Source organism: Paramormyrops kingsleyae, chromosome 11, assembly GCF_048594095.1.
Source record: "Paramormyrops kingsleyae isolate MSU_618 chromosome 11, PKINGS_0.4, whole genome shotgun sequence".
Taxonomy (NCBI): Eukaryota; Metazoa; Chordata; class Actinopteri; order Osteoglossiformes; family Mormyridae; genus Paramormyrops; species Paramormyrops kingsleyae.
This window is the reverse complement of record NC_132807.1, coordinates 2,154,790-2,169,939: the sequence shown is the minus strand read 5'-3', so window position 1 is coordinate 2,169,939 and position 15,150 is coordinate 2,154,790. Positions and strand designations below refer to the sequence as shown.

General features: G+C 41.2%; 1 protein-coding gene across 4 annotated transcripts in view; it reads right to left on the bottom strand.

The window, feature by feature from the left end:
* Positions 1-7,494: 7,494 nt before the first annotated feature.
* The window catches only part of LOC111848089 (SH2 domain-containing adapter protein F), a 111,224-nt gene continuing 103,568 nt past the window's right edge, over positions 7,495-15,150 (bottom strand). For 3 of the 4 annotated variants that reach the window (XM_023819832.2, XM_023819831.2, XM_023819833.2), the window contains one exon: positions 7,495-9,680. In XM_023819832.2, coding sequence (XP_023675600.1) covers positions 9,494-9,680 — 187 coding nt within the window. In that variant the 3' untranslated portion in view covers positions 7,495-9,493. The remainder of the gene's footprint in view (positions 9,681-15,150) is intronic. The other variant, XM_023819834.2, reaches the window with a different exon arrangement.

Below are 15,150 nucleotides of genomic sequence, written 5' to 3'. Positions count from 1 at the left end.
AAAATAGATGAGGGATATTATTAGCCAACCTTTAACTTTAATATTCCAGAAATCGTTATCTGCGGGTGTGGTACCTTGAGATTGGAAGCATGCTAATATAGCACCCATATTAAAAAAAAATGGGATAGAGGTAATCCAGCAAACTATAGACCAATCAATTTAACTAGTATTACTGGAAAAATAATAGAAGCTATAATCCAAGTGAAAATGTTAGATTACCTGGATGCAAATAACATTCTGAGGGATAGCCAACATGGATTTAAGAGAGGTAGATCCTGTTTAATGAATCTACTTCAGTTCTTTGAGGAAGCTACAAGTGAAATTGTCCTCCACATGTTGTCCCCCACAAACGGCTTTTGCTTAAGCTCAAAGCTGCAGGGATTTTAGCAACTGTAGCAGCTTGGATTGAAAACTGGTTAACTGACAGGAAGCAGCGAGTAGTTATTAGAGGCACAATGTCGCTGTGGGCCTGCGTTCATAGTGGGGTACCGCAGGGTTCAATTTTAGAACCACTATTGTTTCTAATTTACATTAATGATATTGACACCAATACATACAGTAAACTGGTTAAATTTGCAGACGACACCAAGGTGGGTGGTGCAGCAGATACTGATCTAGCAGCAGAGAGGCTACAATGGGATCTGGATTTAATTAGCGACTGGGTTGATACTTGGCAGATGAAATTTAACATAGATAAATGTAAAGTAATCCATGCACGGAGCAGAAATATAAAGTACAGATACTTTATGTGTTCCACTGAAATAAAGGTACCTGATTACGAGAAAGATCTTGGTGTGTATGTTGATGCTTCCATGTCCCACTCTCACCAGTGTGGGGAAGCAATAAAAAAAGGCCAATAGAATGTTGGGTTATATCTCTAGGTGTGTGGAGTTTAAGTCAAGGGAGGTGATGCTACAATTATATAATTCCTTGGTAAGACCCCACCTTGAATATTGTGTGCAGGTTTGGTCACCATACCTTAAGAAGGGCATTGCTGCCTTAGAAAAGGTGCAACGGACGGCCATGAGAATGATTCCTGGTCTTAGAGGAATGTCTTATGGGGAGAGGTTAGCTGAGCTGAATCTGTTTAGCCTCAAGCAAATGAGACTAAGGGGGGATATGATTCAGGTCTATAAGATTCTAATGGGTCTGGATGCTGTTCAGCCAAATGGCTATTTCAATATTAGTTTAAATAATAGAACTCGTGGCCATAAGTGGAAATTAGTGGGAGAACATTTTAAAACGAATTTGAGGAAGCACTTCTTTACACAGCGTGTAGTTAGAGTATGGAATAGTCTTCCTGCTAGTGTAGTGCAAGCTAAATCAGAACTAGATAAGATTTTAACAACTCTGAGCTGTTAGTTAAGTTCTCCCCAAACGAGCTTGATGGGCCGAATAGCCTCCTCTTGTTTGTAAATTTCTTATGTTCTTATGTTCTTATCCGCGTTCAGGTGTCTCACGAACAGTACATATTATTTAGTATGAATTATTGTAAAGGCTGTAGTATGAAGCATTGCGCAAATTCTAAAATGGCTTTATATGAACTGTATAATTAAGTTAAATATAATTAAAACCAAAAGTAAATATTTATGTCAATGAATTTGTCAGTTGCACCAGAATGACAAGTCCTTGTGTTGCGTCGATCAAAATGGTCAAAATGCTTAGCCATGTTGTCAGTAGAACAGTGTACTGGGTAAGTATTTTCCAACGTAAACTAGGGCTAAGGTTTTGATGACAATGACTGAAAATGCACAAAGTTGTACTTTTGTTGTATGACATATCAGTTTCAACCATATAAGGTTGTACATACTGTACACATACTGCAACATACAAACACATATTAATACATATGAATACACTGTAAATATATATGTGTGTGTGCTACAGTATACACTCACCTAAAGGATTATTAGGAACACCTGTTCAATTTCTCATTAATGCAATTATCTAATCAACCAATCACATGGCAGTTGCTTCAATGCATCTAGGGGTGTGGTCCTGGTCAAGACAATCTCCTGAACTCCAAACTGAATGTCAGAATGGGAAAGAAAGGTGATTTAAGCAATTTTGAGCGTGGCATGGTTGTTGGTGCCAGACGGGCCGGTCTGAGTATTTCACAATCTGCTCAGTTACTGGGATTTTCACGCACAACCATTTCTAGGGTTTACAAAGAATGGTGTGCAAAGGGAAAAACATCCAGTATGCGGCAGTCCTGTGGGCGAAAATGCCTTGTTGATGCTAGAGGTCAGAGGAGAATGGGCCGACTGATTCAAGCTGATAGAAGAGCAACTTTGACTGAAATAACCACTCGTTACAACCGAGGCATGCAGCAAAGCATTTGTGAAGCCACAACACGCACAACCTTGAGGCAGATGGGCTACAACAGCAGAAGACCCCACCGGGTACCACTCATCTCCACTACAAATAGGAAAAAGAGGCTACAATTTGCACGAGCTCACCAAAATTGGACAGTTGAAGACTGGAAAAATGTTGCCTGGTCTGATGAGTCTCGATTTCTGTTGAGACATTCAAATGGTAGAGTCAGAATTTGGCGTAAACAGAATGAGAACATGGATCCATCATGCCTTGTTACCACTGTGCAGGCTGGTGGTGGTGGTGTAATGGTGTGGGGGATGTTTTCTTGGCACACTTTAGGCATCTTAGTGCCAATTGGGCATCGTTTAAATGCCACGGCCTACCTGAGCATTGTTTCTGACCATGTCCATCCCTTTATGACCACCATGTACCCATCCTCTGATGGCTACTTCCAGCAGGATAATGCACCATGTCACAAAGCTCGAATCATTTCAAATTGGTTTCTTGAACATGACAATGAGTTCACTGTACTAAAATGGCCCCCACAGTCACCAGATCTCAACCCAATAGAGCATCTTTGGGATGTGGTGGAACGGGAGCTTCGTGCCCTGGATGTGCATCCCACAAATCTCCATCAACTGCAAGATGCTATCCTATCAATATGGGCCAACATTTCTAAAGAATGCTTTCAGCACCTTGTTGAATCAATGCCACGTAGAATTAAGGCAGTTCTGAAGGCGAAAGGGGGTCAAACACCGTATTAGTATGGTGTTCTTAATAATCCTTTAGGTGAGTGTATGTCCAGCATGTAACTGTAGCACTGTAGTAAGTATACAGTATTACAAAAGTGACAGTACACATTGTTGGATTACATAGCTGTTGTCTCTATCAAACGTCTGAATGATTGAGGACACTGTTGTTCTCCTAGCATTCAGCTGCACCCTTTGACCAGCCTCAGCCATTGATGAAGGAACGTGCCTCTGTTCTTGGCCTCTTCTACTTCTTCCTTTGTTTTGTCTCCCTACCCTTCCACCATACAGCCCTACTCCTCTTCTTCTTTCTGGCTGTTTACCCTGTCCAAAAAAATAGGGAGATTATGCTTGACTGATTATGAAAACTGGTTCAACCATTTTGCTTGTAATGACTTATACAATGAATGTTTTGGGGGATAAGACTATTCACCAGTATAATAAATTTTGACTCACATGTCATAAACACGTGAAAATGTAGGAATCAGCACTTTACTGTATAAAATCATTTGCTTGACTTTGCCAAAGCATTTGCAATCTTACCAAATGAATGAAAATTTGCATTTATGATACGCACAAGTGATTCAATGATGTGGAGGTTGGATAGGTAGTTATGAGAATTTCATTTTCTGATCTGAAAAATGTACCAAAGCAACTGAGAAAAACTGTAAATGAAAAAATGCCAGGGCATAGAACTTGAATAAAGAAAAGAAGTGTTTTCTCAGGTAACAGACTAGTGAAAACCAACTGTGTTGTGCTTATTTCTACATTTAATTAATTTTGTGGCAGTGAATTTCAGTAGGAAACTTTTCACATTAAAGGAAATGTTCATTTGAAAAAAGTACTTTGCTGTTTGTGGTGTTTCTAACCCTTACTCCCACTCCAGGGTATGTTTCCCAAAAGCATTGTTGCAACCATACAACCGAATGGTTCCAGCTATGTAAGTTACTAATGGGAGGGTTTGGGAAACATACCCCCACATGGTTTGTATTGAGGTTTGTTTTGTTACACATCAAAGGTGAAACTTCTCCATATGTTTGTACATTTTTTCCTGTCCAAAGCAAACAGTGGCATAGACATAATGGCAAAATAATTTACAGACAAACTTCACAGACAAAACTGCATGGTTTCTGAAAGTAGAATTCTTCATAGTTTTTTGGCATCATATATTAATTTGTATTTCAGTATCGCTTCATTTCCATCAGTGACAAGTTTTTGTTGACAAATAAAATTTGTCATAGTTTTGTCACCAAAATTAACATTGGTCCAGCCATCAGGATCAGGACAACCCCCCCAGGTAAATTCATGTTACCCCTAGCGGATGCACCCCCAATTTGGGAACCTCTGTACTACACAATGGCTTCAAAAGAAAAGAAAATCTGCCTTTTGGAGTGGCCCAATTAGAACCCAGACCTTAACGAAATAGAGATGTTGAAAAATGACATCAATAGAGAGGTGCACAGCAAACATCCTAAAAATATGGCTGAGCTGAAGCAGTTCTGTAAGGTAAATGGTTCAAAACTCATGAACAATGTGCATATACGAGTCACAGCTACTGGAAGTGGTTGGTTGAAGTTATTGCTGCTAAAGGAGGTTCTGCCACTTATGAAATCCATGGGTTCACTTACTATTCTCCACAGCACTTGAAATGTTTAGTGGTTGTAATTAATAAGGGCATGAAAGATTATAATTGTCGGTGTTATTAGCTTAAGTACATTGTGTTTGTCTGTATTTGTGACTTATTTGTGAAGATCATATATTTTACAAGAAATTAATGCAGAAAACCAGGTAATTCCAAAGAATCCACATACTTTTTGCCACTGTACTGCAGCACATGCTTATCCTCTATCCATTAAAAGCCACCATCTGCTCGCAGGACACTAATCCACCAGAGTCTCTGCTAAATCCCACTCTCTCCTCAGATCATCTCACCTCTGGAGACCTCACCAGGGTTTCCACACAAATTCCTAAAGTTGTTTTTCCTTTTTGGAAAAAAGCTCATTTGATCTATCCTCCCTACAGAATATCTGCCAAATGCATCCTCCTCGTGGGAAGCAGGCTGTTCAAGCTGATGTCTGGCTTCATGCCAACATCTGCTACACTCTCATATGTCATATCTGTGTCCCTTTGCCACCATTGTGGCTGACAGTTCTGGGTATTCTTTATTTGATTGTCAGTCAAGTTTGAATGCTTCTGTCAACTTTTTACTGAAATATATTTCTATTTAACTGCAATGTTCCAGACTTGCTTCATTACTTTTGTCATACCATTGCTCCCATTTTGTATCATTTCATACCTACCATGGGCATAACCTTTCACAATATATGTAGGTCTGATTTATTAATGTATATGGAATCCTTTGAAATCAAAGGGGGTACTGATGTGAAAAGCCTGCACCCATTATAGAAGGGTTATGTTTCCTACTGCCCGGACGTTAAAAATGGTGTATCATTGCTTGGCATTTAATGCTAGGAAATCATATCAGGGAAATCTGCTTTTCATGGACTGTGATCGAATTCAGGGGCTGCATCATTTGAAGGACGCTTACTAAGAAGGCATAGCCTTTGTAGGCTGCATTCTTTGAAGGTTGAGTTGAAAACGTTGTCAAATGGCATCGTCTGGTCGTTCTGATCCCATTCTTACCATTGAGTTACAAAGTGCCGCTCCTATCGACTAGTCAGGACATGCCCACTTATCCCAAGAATCATTGCGAATTGGTAATGTTGAGCTATGAAGGACCCATCGGGTGGATCCTTCATTACTCAGCAAAAGATGGACGCATGTTTAGCCTTCCTAATGGGACAGCCTTGTCGCGCTGCTCTGACGCATTCGGTCTTAGAATGCAGCCTTAGAAGGGTGCAGCTCCTGGATTCGGAGACAGCCATGGTGTCACCGGTCCTCTGTTGGGGGTAAGGGTTAAAGAGGTGGAGATGTCTGCAGTCAAGCAGCTTGCATTCTAGGAGAGAAGTACCACATCTTCATTCAGGGTATCGTCTCTACCTTCCTTTTGCCTGCTGATAATTAGGGTGACCTGCACCCTGTGTTGGAGTTCACTACAGATGTAGACATGTGCAGAACTATTGTGCTCATTTCCATATTGTTCTCTTCACTAATGATTTAATTGTGTGCTCTTTAAAAGCTAATTGAAGGAGGTCAGCTCCTTACAGCATTTAGGCAGCTTTTCCAGTATGGATCTGGCACAATCAACTCAGTGATCTCCGATGAAGAATGTAACGTATGGTAAAAGTAACCATCAGCCCTTATCTGTATTGCTGGAGTGGAGGGTGACAGAAAGTGCCACTGATGATTGAAGGCAGAGGGAAACAAACAGTGCCAATTTGATTTTAGATGTACATGTTGCAGAGGAATATTTCAGCGTCTTTTCTGACAGTCCTATACTGTACCCTTTCTTCTGTTCTGCAGAGGGATGAAATCTATTCCTCCTGAGAACTGAACCCTGAACACCTGCCTTTTTTTCTTTTAAAGCATCAGTGTGTCTAGGGCTGTCCCTGAGTTCTCATTCTCTCCCCAGTGCCTCGTGCTTACTGTCAGCTAAAGATTCACCATGGAAACCGGTACTCCTCTGAATGTTTGTTGAGGTCTTTTATGGACACTGTAAGATTTTACAGACAGCTGCTATTATTCGACTTTTCTATCTCTTTTTCTTTGCATGACTCATGTAGCACATGCACTGTACACTGACAATTTTATAAGTTTTTAATTTGTATTTAAACTATAAAAGTCCCATAATGACTTTAGCCAATATGATGTCACATAGGTTAAAAAAAAAACACCCATTGTCAGGCTCATATATAAACAGTCACAGAATTGTTATACAAACATCACATGACAAATATCAGAGGGCCTTGACAAAATAATTATGGAAACATAAGTCCCTGAACAGCATTGCAGCAAAAAGGAAGGGACTCATCTTTGATTCATAATCTATATTTTATTTTCCATAATCATTGCATCTTGCCATGAACCCATTACAATACATTCAGTTATATACATTTGGCGAGGTGGGACACATGGATGTGTTACATTAGTGCACATGTGTAGGAGGGCATTACACACAAACAAGCAAGCAGTAAGGGGCACATGGTTTGGAAGCAAGGAGGGTACCCTACCAACAATACTTCACGTAACGCATGGATGGTTTTCTAGGAACAGGACAGATTCTGAATGACAGTCGTCCCCTTCCTGAAGTGGCACTGTGTGTCCCGCTTCACAAATACATTTCAGTCCGCACCCATCATACCACATTCAGCATTTTTAAAACACATTATGGAGCAATGGACTCACAGGCAGAAAAACATCCGAGGTTAAGTACAGTTTCAGTTCAGATCTGGTCAGGACAGCACTCGTTAGCATTATTCCAGTTTCTTGTCCTAAATTTCTTTCTGAAATCTGGGGGGGGGGGGGGGGGGGGGGGAAAAAAAAAAAGAGTACCTCAGAATGCCCAGAAAATTAGTGCCTAGTCCCTCAGTAGCTGTCTACAGACACAGTATGCCAAGTCAAAATACATTCCCTGAAAATACTTTGGAGCTTGTGATCATCTAATCATGTGAAAAGTCTTAAGTTCACTGAGGCCCCTCTGTATCTTTAGTAGCTGAGGTTGGATAGTTTAGCTTTGAGACACCGGGAAGGGGGGAGAGGGGGAGAGAGAGCGCGCTCAGGGCAAAAAAAAGGCAAAGTAAATTATACTGTCAAGGAAAAGGCTCACTGGCATTGAGCCATGTCACTGAAATAGGGTAATTTTGCAGTAATAAAGAAAAAATAAGTTTGCTGTGTAGGTGAGAGGGTGTTACGGTTGATATCAAGTGAATAAGGCTATCAGAGATCCACTAGAGACGAGTTAGCGGGCAAGAACTCAAATGTAGGTCAGAGAGCAAGTGTTTTAGTGAGATAAGTGGTGCATATGTGATTCTGAGATAATCCAGTCAGCAGGAGGTTATGTCTAGAGTCAAAGAGGATTAAAGACAGGACACTAAGAAGGGAGGGAAATTGAAAGGCTGTAAAATGGATGTGGGTAAGGCTTTCAAGCTCTTTCTAAAAATCATGGCAAAGTACAGTACAGTGAGACGGCAGAGGTGGCCTCTGTGATGTAATAGCCAGAAGTTCTCACACACAGAAAACTCAAATCTGTGAATATATTATAGTAATTTTACCCATGCAATGTTATTATTACTGGCATAGAAGTTTTCAGGACTGACTACATAGAGCAATGCCAGTAGATAAAGTTAATTCGATTAATTTACAATTACAAAAGGTTAGAAAGTCAATTCTTGAAACCTTGTGATACCTGTTGATCAAAAGGGGTAATTTTTTTTTTTTGAGGTAGACAATGCAAGAAAATGCCACCCTCTTACTTCAAACTGACCTATTTTAGGAATATTTAAAGTAAACTGATTATAGACAGGAAAGGTTGCTATCTGTGCCACCGTGAGCTTCATAGCTTGAGAATGAAGCACAAGACAGAGGTGGGGAGACAGCCCGATAGGGAAATTACAAGGCTGGTTGGGCAGATGCTGGACACAGGTTCCCATGAAGCCTTACATAAACCCTATTGCAGTACAGCGGAGTATCTTTAGCTGAAGGTATTAACTGTAAACTAAAAAGAACCGCACGTATGCTCTGGTAAAATACATGACTGCATTGGGGATCTTCTTCTGGGCCACAAATTCTAGCTAACCAAAGGGAACATAAGTTATTTCAATGTCATGCCTTTCTTTTAAAAATGAAATGTATATTTCATTATGTGCGCACATGACAAAAGGCAATTAGCGGAAATTAAACATTTGTTGAAACAACAAATGTAATAAATTCATAATAGGTGATAGGGCCCCTGTTGGCCCAGCCTACACAGGCAGCGTGAGGAGGATCATCATCTAAAGCTGCTCTGTTCTTCACAATCACTGACATTCATGTAAGTCATAGAAAACAGAATACCTAAGATGCAGGCAGTCAGATTGACTTTACAAGTCCCTGCTTCTGTTCTCTCCGTTATGGAATTCTTTGCTTTGCAAGACAGAAGAAGAGAAAGTGGGAAGGTCCAGGAGATGGCGCTCTCACAGCAGATACTTATCTAACCTCACTCCTTTAGGTTTAACAGTGCAGGTCTAAGGTCAGTGATGTAACATGTCAGTAAAGTCTTTAGACGGTTGGCACAGCTTAGGTCAGAGAAGGGACCATTGTGTTCATCATATCGTGGAATGAGTCAAAGCAGAAATTCGTGGTCCCATGTTGATCTAACAAGAAGCTGGATTTGAGCCCCGACTTGATGACGTGATTATCAGACCATCTTGAATTCTGTCCTGGCCCCTTCCTGGTTTTCTGATGATGTAGTTCAGCCGTGAAAAAAAAAGAAGGGAAAAAGAATGATATTGGGGACATTTGGCCCAGTCGATCACTGGACTGGACCTGCACTATAGCGTTCTGATGGCCACAGGGTACAGCAGGGACATGTGCTCTGCCCCTTTGATGGGCAGTTTGCGGCTTGAGTAGAAGTGGATGATCTCGGGAACACTGTCGAAGGGGCAGCTGTTCTGGCCCAGGACGAACTTGTTCTCTTTGGTTCGGGACAGCTTCATGTGCATGAACCCCTGGCTGCTCCTGGCGAAACAGAATTAGAGTGTTACAGTGAGTGATGAAATTAAAAAAGGATGTATGTAACAAGTGAATTGATTCACGACGACAGGCAAAGCACTTTGATAATAATTTAGTATTTTTCAGTGGATTGTGATTCAATTGGTAAACTAATATTTCAATACGATTTTTTTACTGAAAAAAAAACAAATATCTTCTTGCTGATGATAGCCGTATTACAGGTATCACTATAATGAATCCTCTGAAGCTTTCCTCCAAATATCCAAGCAGTACAGACAGCTATCATTTGAACAGAATACATTGTTAAGACTAATGCAATACATTTTTAGGCTTTATCATATGCTGCATTAGCACAGAAAATTACAAGCTCCTAACATGGCCAATGTGTTTTTGGCTGGAGGATTCAAAGCATTTGCAATTCTGCTGTAGTTTCACTTATTACTCACGGCTCACTGACAAACCTATCAAGACAAGTCTACAAAGAACCAAAACCTGTCTATAGTCAGACAGAAGATGATGCCAATCTTATAGTGAGTGAAAAATGGTATCAGGGGAGTGAGCATTTATTAGCCAGATGCATTTATAAAGATGGCTGGAGACTCTAACTTTCAGGTGAAAGATGTGACCTTGTCCAGTCATCAGAAACACAAAATATCTAAAACAAATCTTTTTTATGTATGTGCCCACTGTCATCTCCAAACACCACTAGTAGCTGAAAATCTTAAGTGAGAAGATGCAATGGTTTTTATTTATCTTTTAATTACACCTGCTGCCCTAAAGTCACTTTGGGCAATTGGGGAAACAGAAATTTTGACTGACAGATCTGGAAAGGAAAGGGTGAGGTAGGCCTTTATCACATCGGTGGTTTGACAGTGTAAGGAAAAGCAGCAAAGATGCCCCAAGGTTCTTGGTTGATTTATTTGAATACAGACAATGTTAGCAAGTTATGAGCATGGGGGAAGTCAGGGAGAGAATAAGGGGTTCCATTTGGCACCACTAGGGTGATAAGGAAGATAATTCAATTGACAGTGGCCAGAGAAGTGGCTGAGCTACCATTTGCTCTCACGGGAAATCTCCGTCCTGTCCTGTCCCGTCCCTGTCTCAGGATCCTCACACTCCAGGGGGTCACTCTTTATATGTAAATTCACTCACAACACCTACACACAATACCTTGTTGGGGAGGGTCTTTTGGAGTATAAAGGAGGGCGAAGAACTGTCCTTAATTTGTATTTGAGCTGCCTTTCAGTACCCGGTGTATGTCTACACTGTATCACATTATATTATTTTTACTGTTCAATAAACCACCATTTTGCTGAAACTGCGGAGACTCTGCAAGTGGATTCCTTACATCTTATTGGCGAGCCAGCCAGGAGAAGGGGCTAACAACTGGAAGAGTCATCTGGGAACCTTTTGGCTGATATTTTCCTCAAGAAGAGAGAAGATTTCTTCACCTAAGAGAGAAGACTGACCAGAAAGCTTCATTCCAGACGCGCCACCTTCTTCTGCAAACCGAAGGACCCAGAAAGAATCACGCTTGTGAGTATAACTGGTTTGCGATATCAGACATACGCTGAGACGAACAGTAAAGTAATATAGGAAATAGGGAGTAATTCAAGATTTAGGCATGAGAATTCTCCTGGTTTGACCTGTTTATTAGTAATAGAGAGTAAATAGGAGGTGTGTTTGTAGAGGAACTGGCCTTTGGTAAGAAAGCACCAGCAGGGTTCCCCACATTGTAACCCTGTGTCCTTGAGGTAAACCACCACTGTAGGTATATTGTGTAAGTTTATACTGTGAGAGTTTAAATTTATACTCAGAACCTACAATGATGGAGTGGGTCATTGGATATGTTGCAAAGCATTGCAAGGAGGGATCATATGGATCTCTCATAGATAAGCTAGACCCTCTAGAATGGCTAGAGGAGGCATACAGGGAGAGGAATATGAAATGTTCCAAGAAAAAGCAGAGGCATGCCAATGTGTTACAGGCCTTGCTGGAAGGACAGCAAGAAATTAAGGGCAGACTGGCAAGTTCGCAGTCTGAGTGTACTCAGCATAGGAGTACAATCGGTGAATTGAGGAACAGAATAGAGAGTCTCGAACAGAACTCTGCTAGTCGAGCAGAGCGTCGGCTAGCCGCAGAAAACAGCATTGAACTGAGGCAACTAGTAGCTTCTCTTAGGCAGGGCCTGGAAGCGGCTAAGGAAGCTAATGCATTCCTCCAAAAGGAACTGGAGATCTGTCAGAATGCTTATGAGGCACTTTGGTCCAGAAGCATTAAAAACCCAGAAGTGCATAAAAAGCATGCTGGGGATGAGGATACTGTTCTAAAGAGCAAATTAGAACGGGTTAAGGGACATGTTGCACCTTTGGGCATTAGTCTGCCGGTGGATTCTGACAGTGATAGTGACAGTGATAGTGACACTTTCGATGAGGGAGCTAATGTGAGCCCAGTTAAAGTTGCACCATTTCATGTGAGAGAGCGCAGGACATGCAGAAGGGCAGCTGCCAAGGTTGACGGGCAGCCTGCCACTGCACAGTATGAATATCAGGAGATACACAAGCATATCCTACTATCTACATCTGAGCTGGGATAATTTATGCAGAAATGTAGGTAAATGGGATGGTGCGTCTGATCCTCGGCCATATTTGTCTGAGTTAGAGAGACAAGCCAGGGCAAATGGTCTAGACAATCAAGACTGCTGCCAAATACAGCTAACCATACCTGCAGACCTAGTGGAGTCACTCCCAGATAATCTCATAATAGCTGTTGATGGTGAATAGGCAAATGCACAGCAGAGAGAGGCAGCATTATTAGCCATGATTGGCAATCCACAGTCAAACTGGGGGAGAATTCTGGAGACTAAGCCAGAGAGAGGGGGAAATCCTGTGGCCTATGTGAATCACTTATTTAAGTGATACACTAGGAATTCTGGAATTCCAAACCCACAGAGGAATGACCCAGCATTCCTAGCATTGGTCATGCAGCAGTATGATCCAATAATAAATGATGCTGCAAGACCAATGTTGAACTTGAAACAAAAGGAAGGTACTTTGACCTTTGCCTACATCTGTCATCTCCTCAGTAGCTGGAACGAGACGAGCCGAAGTCCCTTAGGAAAGGTGAAAAAGGTTTCAGCAGTACTCACTAAGGAAGATAGGCTTAAATCTGCTAGGAAAGATGCTTGTCACAATTGTGGTAAGATAGGTCATTTTAGGAAGGATTGTTGGTCAAAGGGTGGAGGTGCAGCAGGACACAGGCCAAGGATACAAAGAGATGGGGAATCTAGATGTAAGAAAGAACCAACCCCATCAGTACCAGCAATGACTAATGAAGATATGAACAAATGATTACATGAAATTAAAGAAGTGGTAGCACATTAGCGTGCTACTCAGACTGATTCGTGTATCAAATGCAAGGGGAATGCTTATTTGAAGTCACAGGGGCACCTGGCATCTGTTAAAAAATTGGATGATGTGAAACCAGATGATTTTGCCAGACCCAGTGTTGAAATTACACTTCGGGGCTACTGTGTCAAGTGGCTAGCAGACACGGGCCCTGCAGTCACTGAAACACAGCAAAGCACTTCACAACTCATCCAAGATTGGGCAGAACATGACATGTTCTCAAAAAATGTCCAGAGAATTCTAGAAGATGATTTTCTGTCTGAAAATCACACCATAGGAAATACCTACCAGCGGAACAAAAGTCAATGGGATGATGATGTAAAACACAACATTGCCAAATTTACAAAAGGGGAACAAGTATTGGTCAAAAATTGCCTCCAGAAAGGGCTTTGGAATGCAAATTGGACAGGGCCACATGAAGCTGTGGACACCTGTGGGGAGGGCAATCTTAAGCTTAGAATCAAAGAGAGGAATGGACCAGTAATGAAGTGGTTCCATGGTGACCAATACAGACTGATTCAGAATGTAAGATGTTAACCTGACATAAGAATGAATGATGCACTTGATGTTTTTCAGGTTACATACGCCAAGTCTCACTGAAAACCACAGCACAACAGATGAAATGATCAAGGGGGACAGATGCATCATACACAGCAAAGGAAAAGCATATGTCCAGTGCAGGAACAACAATGTAACCAGCCACATCGGTGCCATAAGTGGGATAACTTCCTTGGAACAATGCCAGGGCTCTACAGACCACATGGGATGAAAAAAACCACCTCGCACGTCAACCAAATTTGCATTAATACATTTGGGGAACTACAAGTGTGACTGTAAGCTTGGGTTTAGAATGGATCAAAAATAAATGTTTGTCTTAGAATGTGGTATATTCTAGATATTTGTATAATCTCTGTTTCCACAACATACAGCCATATTATTGTGCAATAGGATCTAGAACATAAGAACTATACAAACAAGAGGAGGCCATTCGGCCCATCGAGCTCGCTTGGGGAGAACTTGACTAATAGCTCAGAGTTGTTAAAATCTTATCTAGCTCTGATTTAAAGTAACCCAAGGATTCAGCTTGCACTACATTATCAGGAAGACTATTCCATACTCTGACTACACGCTGTGTAAAAAAGTGCTTCCTTAAATCCAGTTTGAAATGTTCTCCCGCTAATTTCCACCTATGGCCACGAGTTCTTGTATTTGAACTAATGCTAAAGTAACTATTCGGTTGAACAGCATCCAAACCTGTTAGAATCTTATAGACCTGGATCATGTCCCCCCTCAGTCTCCTTTGCTTGAGGCTGAACAGATTTAGCTCAACTAACCTTTCCTCGTATGACATTCCTCTAAGACCAGGAATCATTCTGGTGGCCCTACGCTGCACCTTTTCTAAGGCCGCAATGTCCTTTTTAAGATATGGTGCCAAATACCATCTGAAGAACTTAAACACATAATTGATTGATATCCACAAAATGATTTTGCTATAAGTTGATTTTGTTGAAGTTGGTGGGAATTATGATTCAGAGGGACAGTATTCTTAAGGATTTTGGGAGGTATACATAGTTTGTGGAGATCTTTGTGTAACTGGATTGGCAAAAAGCTTTATTCGACATAGGCAACCTATGTAACTGTACCACACATTCTGACCAAGGTACATAGAGACCATGGGATGACAGTACAGGATGGAATAGCAATGTTAGCAATAGAAAGTTTAGAGGGTTGCAATATTGGTAGAAATATAATAATGTGCTCATGTGATAGGTTAAATCCAAGTCTAGGTTGAGGGTGGATGAACAGGAGTGATGCACAGACAGTTCCTTACAGACAGTAATGAAGGCATGGAACTCTGCAGAGTCCAGCAATGTTGGCAATCAATTTGTACTTCATGAAGAAACAAATCCACATTGTGCCTTATAATTTTATGAAGTGCACAGAAGGCTTGTTCATGTTTAACTTGGAACAGATCTGCTGAAGCCCTAGATAACTGCCCTGCTCTATAACGATCATGATATTACACTGTCATCTAAAACCGCCAAGGTTATCGGTTTGAATACAGCCAT